General features: G+C 34.5%; 1 protein-coding gene across 1 annotated transcript; it reads left to right on the forward strand.

Annotated features, from left to right (window-relative positions):
- Positions 1 to 4,720: 4,720 nt before the first annotated feature.
- Positions 4,721 to 6,790, forward strand: LOC140982212 (two-component response regulator ARR17-like). The gene is made up of 5 exons (XM_073448636.1): positions 4,721 to 5,329; positions 5,445 to 5,521; positions 5,616 to 5,693; positions 5,828 to 5,898; positions 6,263 to 6,790. The coding sequence occupies exons 1-5, from the start codon at positions 5,161 to 5,163 to the stop codon at positions 6,591 to 6,593; spliced, it is 726 nt and encodes a 241-aa protein (XP_073304737.1). The 5' UTR covers positions 4,721 to 5,160; the 3' UTR covers positions 6,594 to 6,790.
- The last annotated feature ends 3,739 nt before the right edge of the window (positions 6,791 to 10,529 follow it).

Consider the following 10,529-nt stretch of genomic DNA (forward strand, 5'->3'; position numbering starts at 1 on the left):
GGTGAATAGACGAGCACCAGACAATTTTATTTTTGAATGACTCGATAGATACGTGGGAAATCTTAACTGGCGACTACTTTACCCTGCTGCCCAAGCTACATCTCTTGACTTTTACTACTCAGATCACAAACCACTATGTCTCCAATTGAATGGGGTTCACTATCATTATCAGAAATGGGTCCGCAAGCAGCATGTTTTTTTCCGGTGAGAAATATTGGCTCTTGGAGGAAGATTGTGGTGAGGTAGTTAAAGCAGGATGGGGTGCTCAAACTGATTCTAGGTCAGCCCAGGAATGCCTCCTAAATTGAATAAATGCGCTCCGGGACTGGTTTAATGCTCGATTTGAGTGCCTGCCCAAATAGCTTAAGGAATTGCATGTGCAATACAAACAATTTGGAATTGGAAGTCATCTATTGCGCAAATACAGGATCTCGAGACTGAGGTTGAAAAACTTGCCACCCAAGATGAGTTATATTGGAGGCAGCGAAGTCGAGTATCATGGCTGAAGGATGGGGATCGTAACTCCTATTTTTTCCATACCTCTGAGTCCAAGAGACGGGTACAAAACACTATTAATGGACTAGTCTCATCTCATGGAGATTGGTGTACAAATAGCAATGGAATGGCAGATATTGCTCTTGAATATTTCACCAACTTTACAATTCGGGTAATCCTACTGATGCCGATATGATGCCTGTCTTAGGCACTGTAATACCAGCTGTGGATGAACATATGAACTCCATTCTTTATGCTCCGTTCATGGAATTGGAAGTCTGGAGAGACCTATTTGATATGCACCCAGACAGAGCACCAGGTCTAGATGGAATGTCTACGCTCTTTTATAAAAAAATTCTGGCATATTGTAGGTGAGGATGCTACTGCTGCTGTCCTCTATATTCTTAATGACGGGGCCCTTATTGATCGATGGAATGAAACCATTGTCACTTTGATACCGAAAACCTCTAATCCGGTGCTCATGAAAGAATTTAGACCAATAAGTCTTTGTAACGTTTGTTACAAGATAGGGGCACAGGCGCTAACTAATCGTCTAAGGCCGGTTATGTCGAGATTGATTGACGAGTTCCAGAGTGCTTTTATACCGGGCAGAATGATCATATATAATATCATTGTGGGTTATGAAACAATACACTGTACGCGTACTAGAAAGTCCGGTAGAGTTGTGTATGCGGCGCTTAAACTAGACATGAGTAAAGTATATGATCGAGTGGAATGGGATTTATTGCAGGCTATGATGATTCGATTGGGTTTTGCGTCAGAATGGATTGATAAGATTATGAGGAGTGTATGGACAGTGAGATATTTTTTCCGGATAAATCAAGAAGTGGTTGGGCCAATCACTCCAAGCCGTGGACTACGACAGGGTTATTCTTTGTCACCTTACTTGTTTGTATTATGTGCCCATGGCCTATCTAGACTTTTCACCGATTATGAGTCTAGAGGACTGATCCGAGGGATGAGGATTGCTTCAACCTATCCGATAGTGTCTCACCTTTTTTTCGCCAATGACAGCCTTGTTTTCTTTAGGGCTACAATGGAAGAGGGGGATCGAGTAAAAAAATGCTTATACCTCCATGAACGAGCCTCGAGTCAAATGATTAACTACGAAAAGTCGGCACTCTCTTTTAGTCCAAATACAAACCCGCTAGTGATGGAAACGATTAAATCGATTCTCACTATTACAGTTGTTCAGAGGCATGAGATTTATTTAGGTCTCCCTACCGTATCTATGCAAAGTAAGCGTCTTCAGTTTAGATACCTTGTGGAGAGAGTAGTGAGAAGGATTCAAGGATGGGAACACAAATATTTCTCCACTGAAGGTAAGGAGACTTTGATTAAATCTGTTATTCAGGCTATTCCAACATATGCTATGAACTGTTTCAAAATACCCAAGGCTATTTGTGATGAGATTGAGAGGGAATGTGCCAAATTCTGGTGGGGAATGGAAAATGGGAAGCAGAAAATTCACTGGCAGACGTAGGACCTACTTTGCAAGCCTAAAGTCAAGGGTGGGATGGGTTTTCGAAGAATGGAGAATTTTAATCGAGCACTTGCGAATCAACTTTGTAGATTGATTAGATATCTAGATTCTCTTGCTTCTCGAGTTCTTAAGGGGGTGGTACTTTAAGCATGGGATTGTGATGGAGGCGAGCCTGGGAAGCAACCCATCTTATATTTGGTGATCAATTTTATGGAGTAGAGGAATCCAAGAGAGGGGACTGCTTTGGAGGGTAGGTGATGGAAAGTCCATAAAAATCTTTGATGATAAATGGATACCAAGTATGGATTCGAATATAAGGGCATTGGAGGGTCCGTGGCGTAGTGATTCAACGGTGGACACCTTGATAAAGGATGGAGTTTGGGATGTTGATTTTATTATGAATAATTTTAATACATGGATAGATGGGGAGATTCTCAAGATTCCACTGACATCAAGGAATTATTGCGGTATGAGATTCTGGAGATTTGACAAAAAAGGGAAGTACTCGGTTCGCGACGGTTACCGCCTTCAAAAAGGTTTATTTACACAACCATAAAATTGTTCGGCTATCACTTTGCAAACATGGTGTACATTTCTTTGGAGTCTCTCCCTCCCGCGGAAGGTGTGTATTTTTTGGTGGCATATTTCTAATGATATTATACCTACAAATCTAAACCTGCTAAGACACCATGTCCCGATTCATGGAGCATGCATGCTATGCTTCAATAATCATGACACAACATGTCATTCACTATTCTTTTGTGAGACATCCAAGAACATATGGAAGGGTACTGATTTCTATCACATGATGAGATTGGCAAAAGAGACCAGTACAATTGATTTTTGTGGTTGGATGCGAAATAATCTATCAAAAGCCGAGTTTGAGAAATTTGTTATCCAAACTTGGGCCATTTGGAAAGAGAGACAATCTCTAATTCATGATAACAGTGGACTCAAGATGGGAGATTATGTCTCTTGGAGCTTGACCTTTCTTACAGATTTTCAGAAGGCAAAAGCTCTTGATCACCAAGCTATTAAGGCCCACAAATAACATGCAGAGAAGAGGTGGGAACAACCAGCTACAGGCACCCTCAAACTTAATGTTGATGCATGTATTGACGAAAATTCGAACCGCTACAGTGTAGGTGGTTTCCTTCAAGATTGTCAAGGGAGATTACTACTGGCATTTGGAAAACAAATTATTCAACCCCTATCTATTGTTCATGGTGAGTTATTCGCTATTTGGGAAGGCGTTAAGTTAATTTATGAAAAGAGTTTTCAAAATGTTCAAGTTGCATCGTATTATGTATTGACAGTGCAAGCAGTCAAAGCCTTACAAGAAGACCTTGGATATTTCGGCATGTGTGCAGTTGATATCAGCCTCTTGGCTCATGCCCCAGTTATTTCTGACATTGTTTATGAGCCTAGATTGAAGAATAGAGTAGCTCATAAAGTTGCAAATTTTTCTTCTTCATCCCCTTCACCTTTGTTTGGTTGAATGACGGATTCCTATTTTGGTTGGTCGAGTTTGTAATGAACGATTTATCTTAATAAAATTATAGACTTACCTTTCAAAAAAAAAAATACAATTGTGTATTAAATTTGGAAAATATTATTTTGTTGTGAGTGTCATGTTGTGTCCAAACATATCATAATTTATTAACTTGGTATTAAACCATGATGATTTTTTTATCTATTTTTTTGGGTACGATTTTAGCTATATTTTATATTTGAAAGACATTAGAGTGTTAGTATTTTCGAATTAATTTGAACATATATTCTAATATTTTTCATTCTACTTGATCAGTTGAAAAAAACCGTAAGTCGACTGAAAATGCTCGAAATCGCTCAAAACCATAAATCTAATTCCACTTGTAAAAACGTGTTTATTTTTTAAAAACCTTAACAGACCGCATATGACTAGTGATGTCAATTTTCTCCGAACTTGATAGAGAATCTGATACCCGACCCGAATGGAGGGGATTTTTTTTTATTCTATTAAATAAATGAGTAATCAGATATGAGGATTTTCAGGTATGAGAACGAAGATGATGTTAATTCTAATATGCTTTTGTTGAATAATATTAGTTGGATGAAATGTAAAAAACTACTAGTATAAAATTGATGCAAATTTTGTTGAATAATGATTTTAAGATAAATTGTTTTTTTCTTATATTTCTATAATGTTTAAATTTTCAATTTTTATATTTTTCCTTATTGTTCTAAAAAAATTAGTAAATATTCATATATTACTCGAAATAATTAAAATTTGAGAAAAATCAATTATAGCTTATAGGTGATAATATGATATTTGAGTAGGATATGAATACTCAATCCTCCCACGAGTATAAGTATAAAAACGACTATGAAATTGAATATCTAATGAAGATAAGAACCAATTATATAAAATTTTATCAAAGCCTAACTCATTATCATTCCTATATATATGACCATTTAATTTATTTTTTTTAAAAAAAGCAGCAAAACTGCACCTTGATCAGTCTTGGGTACGCCGGTAGACTAGTAAATATTAATTAGCGGCCCGCGCCACACGGTAAACGCGACTTTTACCATTCTCCTTTGTTCAAAATCCCACGAAAAGATACAAAAGCGAGGAAAGCTTAAAAAAACCTTTCGTGGATATGGAAAATCGTATCACCAACAAAGTGGATTTCAGAATCTCAGCCAATGCTTTTTATTCATTTAAAAAGTAGATTTCGCCAGATTTGATTTCGAGGACTCATTTCTCTCATGCATATTTTAAAGAAAAAGACGCACGATATAATATATATTTTGATGCAGACGCCTTGGCCACACACACCACATTTCTCTACCTATTCTTCTCATTTCTTTCCTTTATAATAATTAGCCATTGGAATAGGTGTAAAAAGTTGTGTCACAACTTTGGAGTTGAAGATCCTCCACTAAAGTTTAAATCTTGGCCATTTCACCCATCTGGATGTCGAATTTTCTTGAAGAACTTGTATCTACGAGCTTTTGTTATAGTGTTGAATTTACTTCCATCTTGGCCTATTTCTCCATCTGGGTTGCTGAGTTTCCTTGAAAAACTTAGTGTATGAGCTCTCTAGCTGAAGTTTATCTGTCAAATTTGTAATCTTGGGCCATTTCACCAACTTGGCAGCTGAATTTTCTCGAGAACGATGGCTAATAATGGGGTATTTTCAAGATTAAAGAGAGTAGAGGAAACTGAAACGTTGGAGGATTTTCCACCATGTTTTGATACTCATGAAGTTCATGTTCTTGCTGTGGATGATAGTTTAGTTGATAGGAAAGTTATCGAGAGGCTCCTCAAAATCACTTCTTGCAAAGGTAATTTCTGTTTTTAGTAGGTCAGAGTACGACAGATTTTGATTTTTGGGTAATATTTACAATAATAGGTTATCTTTTTTTCCATAAAATGTAATTTTTTTGGGTTTTTTTGCAGTGACAGCAGTGGACAGTGGGAGGAGGGCTTTGCAATACTTAGGTTTAGACGAAGAGGAAAACCCAGCTGAATTCGATGTAATTTGAGATCTTTTTAATATATAATCAATTTTGTGTTTGATTTTGTATCGAGAATCTTGTTATGTTTATGAAATGGTGATTTTTGTTTCAGGGATTAAAGGTAGATTTGATTATCACAGATTATTGTATGCCTGGAATGACTGGATATGAATTACTGAAAAAAATCAAGGTTAATTTCTAGACATCTTCAAGTTTGTATTAATTAAAAAAAAAGTTGCGATTATTTTTCATTTTAATCTCCGAGAAATAATATATTAAAGATTAAATTAGCTAAATATTTATAAATTTGTGTTAATTGAACAGGGTTCATCTATTTTTCGAGAAATTCCAGTGGTAATTATGTCTTCTGAAAATGTATTGGCTCGGATCGACAGGTAAAAAAAGCTCATGAATTTTGACATTTTCTCGGATTTCTATTTACAATTATTTTATTGATGAGATGATTAAATTATTTTTTTGGAGAAAAAAGAAAAAGAAATAAATTTATGTTAAAAGAGTGGACTTTTTGTGGCCATCCAGCTTCCCGAATCTCTAAATTCAATGAATCGTTAATATAAAACAAGATCTTCCAACTCTGTGTATATTGGTAAGACGTGTTAACTCTGTATATATTGATAATAAAATGTATTATGAATGATTCAAATAGAATATCTATCTCACAAAATTGAATTGAATTATGAGACCGTCTTGTATTTTAAATAGCATTATTTTAAAGTAAGTGTCATTATTCTATATTAGATGTTTGGAAGAAGGAGCCGAAGATTTCATCGTAAAGCCCGTGAAATTATCCGATGTAGAACGATTGAAGAGCTACATGTTAGGCGAGGGACGGAACCAAAGACATGAGATATGCTTTAACAAGAGAAAATCATGTGAAAGTCCCGACTCGTCCTCCTCACCATCACCATCTCCACCATCATCGCCATCCCAAGTCGATAACTCATCGAGTCCATCTCCGCCATCCTCCCCAAGATCGTTTTCTTCATTCCCATCGAGACAATCCACGTCTTGCTCTTCTACAACGCTAGAATCTGCCACGAGGCGGATTAAATTAAAGTTTGACGAGTAAAATAAATATATATGCCCGATTGATGTTATTTATGTCTTGGCTTGTCCATTTTTTGAGACCCGATGAAGAATTACTAGTAATTTACTTTTCCAAAAGATTTTTTTTTTTAGAGAAAATGGTTGAGATATGGTTCTAATGAAATATTACATGACAGATACATTGTTGTTGGAATTGAATATATGGGATTTGATCGGATTCGGGGGGTTGTTATTTCTTGTCTGCTAAAGGAAGATTGAACCCCACGTATTATGTGTTTTGGTGGGATTATTGATGGAGCCATTATTTTATTTATTTTCTTTTTTGGAAGCCTAACTGCAATTAATAAAAATTTAATTTTATATATTAAATTTTTTTAATATTTGTCGGCCCTTTAAAAACAATATAATAACTAGACGAAAATTTTGGAACATTATTCTCATTATTTTGCCTGAATTTGAAGTGGCACTGACCTGTCCAAGGGCAATAAATTGAACCATAAATCGTCTATGGGTATGTCCGGGTGAAGTGTACTTTGATCCTTGAAGTTAGCCAAAATTATTTGAGAATAGTTAATAGTTAATTATTTTAGTTTTGAATCGAGTGCTATTCAAATATATTTATTTGAGATTGAATTTAATTTTTAAATTAAAACATAGTTAATATTAAATTAAAAAATAGTTAACTATGTGAGAGTTTGGTCGATTTCAAGCTTAAATATGTTTTGATATTTGACTCGATTTGACTGTTTTATATCCTTTCTGACAAACACCATCAAACAAATATACGCCCGTTATTCACTTTTCGGCTCTCCATGGCTCAGAACAAATATAGAGTTTAGAATCGTTTAGAATGTTCGAGTTGGAAGAGTAAGAGAGTGTTTGATAATTGATCATAAATTTGTTTCCCCAGCCAACACTTTCTAGAGAAAATCTGTTGTATAAAGTTTGTCAAATACGGTTTACTTGACTGCCGTAGTTTGCATGATACTGCGTGTCCCCAGAGGTTTACCCGATGTGCATTTTTAAGTGTTCTAGCTGATCAAGAATCAGACATTAACATCTAACAATTGTTATGGCCATCTCAAGTTTAGAAAAAAATTTATTCAATCTCTTTCTAAATTATTTTTCGATCTTAACATATATTAATAGAGAAGAAAATAATTTAATGATGTTGATGATAATGAGGTTTGATTATTAAATCATGAGTTATTAATGTTATTATATATGTATTGTTTAAGTAATATTAAGTCTTTCGACATTTATGAGTTACGGCCCGGCCAACTTTGGTTTATGATTTATGGCCCAATTCGGTTATCTATTTGGGCCAGATCCAACTTGATACTCCAACGCAATCTCTGTATAATTAGGTCAATGTGCTACATTATCTAAATTAATTATTGAAGCCCAAAGGCTGTTACAAGATCTATAAATAAATAGCGAACATGCTCATAATTTTGCGTAATTTCGCTCTGCTTTATTTAAAGCTTATTTGGGAAATCACGGATTTGAGCGTCGAAATGTCTTCGTCGAGTATTTTAGTGTTTTTGACTTTGTATTGTGATGTAGGTGAAGACCACCAAATTCACTCACAAGCTCACTCGAGCAACTTACAATATTCCCGGAACTATTCGGAAAATACTGCTATTAAGCCAACAAAAATATCATCTAACAAAATTTCCTGGCTATTCTCGATCAAAATTTTGTTCATACCAAAACTATAATATTAATCATTCTAATTTTACGTTTCCATCGCATCAAGATCTCGAACCAAATAATTTAAAAAGTTAGAGATGCTTTAGTAACGTATGATTGAATGCTTGTTGTTTTACCAAAATTATAACTAATGATAACAATACAACTCTAATATTTTAAATCGTATGTTTCGATTACTCTCCCAGCAGAAACAATTATTGTCCAAAATACAATATTAGCATAGCTGTAGGACCGAATGCTTGCCGCTTTACCAAAAGTTATAGCTGGTGGTAATGGTGCAACTCAAATCTTTTAAATCGCATAGCAGTTCAAGCACCACGGTTCGATCGCTCTTCTAGCAGGGACAATTATTGCACCCAACAATCTCCCTCCCAATAATTGTATTCCTTGCGATCAATGAGAATCGAACCCATGACCTTAACTCTGATACCAATTGTAGGATCGAGCGTTTGTCGCTTTATCAAAAGCTATAGCTGGTGGTAATGGTCCAACTCAAATCTTTTAAACCGCACAGCGGCTTAAGCACCACGGTTTGATCGCTCTTTCAACATGGACAATTATTACACCCAACATAAAGTCTTCACCCCATATATACGATACGAGCACGATGAACTATATTCAAGAGCTCAATCTAAGAAATAAATTAAATAAGAGTTCCATCGAAGAAGCATAACGAGCTCGAATCAAGAGCTCAATCAATCTAAATAATTGTATGAGATAGATTAATGATAATGCTAAGATGAATCACTTTGTGGCGAGTTAATATACATTATCAAAAGAGTTTATTTCTTAATAAAAATTTTGTTTCCATATTTGTGTAGTATTTTATATAATGAATAAACTCTAGGAAAAAGAAAGTCTATAAATAAGATATCATTGCTGCCGCGCGCGTGTGATTTTTTTGGAGTTGAAGAAGAGCAGTGCAACGCTGCAGGAAGAGCAAAGAATTACATCAATGAATTTATAAAGAGCTCGAGCTAAGACGTTTTGAAGTGTTGCCGTGAAGTTTTGAGAACATTCAATCACAACACCTAATCACAGTTTTGATTAGTGTGTTGTTTATTCGAAAACTTCAGCTTAACATTTGTTGCATCCATATTTTTTTATTAATATGGTTTAAAATATATATTTGGATGCACTTTGCTATCTCATTTGTTAAGTGAGTTAGCCTTTATTTGTTCACTACTTTTGATTTTTGTAAACTGATAAGTTTTTTAGTGAATCGTTTTGCCAAGACACCAGACAACTATTTATACTTGTGCATGATTTGATATGTCTTATTTTATTCATTCAAGTTTATTTGCGTGTTTAATTAATATACTCTGTTGCATGCTGTGAATAGGTGTTACAACATTTGTACACAATACATAAATCTGATACACACAACATTAGTATTTTTGTAATTTTATATANACTCGTGTAGAGTTATTTTATTTTATATGACAACAATGGATGTAACGACCAAATCTGAAATAATCAACCCACCAACAAAAAGGAAAAAAAATAAGTAAATTAAACCAATTCAAGAATGAAAACGAAGTCGTACCACCACAATTTCAAATTTTAATACGCCCAAAAAAACCCGAAAAATATAGGGAAAAAAAATATAATTTCAAGTTTGACTGAACCGGCGAGACACGTACTTTCCACCAACCTCATCAATTGACGAAATTAGCCTCCACTCGTCGGGTCACGAGAACATGTAAAACGATTAATTAATTAAATAAAACTCAAAGTTTACCAAACAATATTAGATGCATAAAACAAGAGACGACCCCATAAATTACATCGGCCTTTACTATTTGAACAAGGTACGATCGTACGATGAGCTTTATATAAATTATATATTAAGATCGAAAATTATTTAGAATTGATCGAACTTTTCTTGTATTGAAAAATATCCAAAATAAATTTAATTTTTTTAGCTCGAATTAATCATAAGTGCACGAATCAAGTTATGTAATAATGTACAGAGTACGAGAATCGTCTCACGAAAACTATATTCCACATTTATTATTTGTAGAAATTAATTTTTTATCTACGTGTCATCGATGATTTGAGATGGATTTATTCATCTACTAAGAATTCAAAAAAAAAATATATAGTTCAATGAGAAAATAAAATTCATTCAAAGAAATCTTAAAATCAAGAGAATGATTTTGTTGAGAACTTCAGTTCAGTTACCCCTAGTTGATTCAAATAATTAATCTCGACAATTTTTTATGCTTTTGACTGGATCCTTAAT

This window comes from Primulina huaijiensis, chromosome 8 (assembly GCF_012295235.1).
Source record: "Primulina huaijiensis isolate GDHJ02 chromosome 8, ASM1229523v2, whole genome shotgun sequence".
NCBI lineage: Eukaryota > Viridiplantae > Streptophyta > Magnoliopsida > Lamiales > Gesneriaceae > Primulina > Primulina huaijiensis.

Coding starts and splice junctions, on each gene's coding strand:
- LOC140982212 (XM_073448636.1), top strand. CDS start 5,161: ATGGCTAATAATGGGGTATTTTCAAGATTAAAGAGAGTAGAGGAAACT. Junction 5,330..5,444: donor CAAAATCACTTCTTGCAAAG/GTAATTTCTGTT, acceptor GTTTTTTTGCAG/TGACAGCAGTGGACAGTGGG. Junction 5,694..5,827: donor AATTACTGAAAAAAATCAAG/GTTAATTTCTAG, acceptor TTAATTGAACAG/GGTTCATCTATTTTTCGAGA.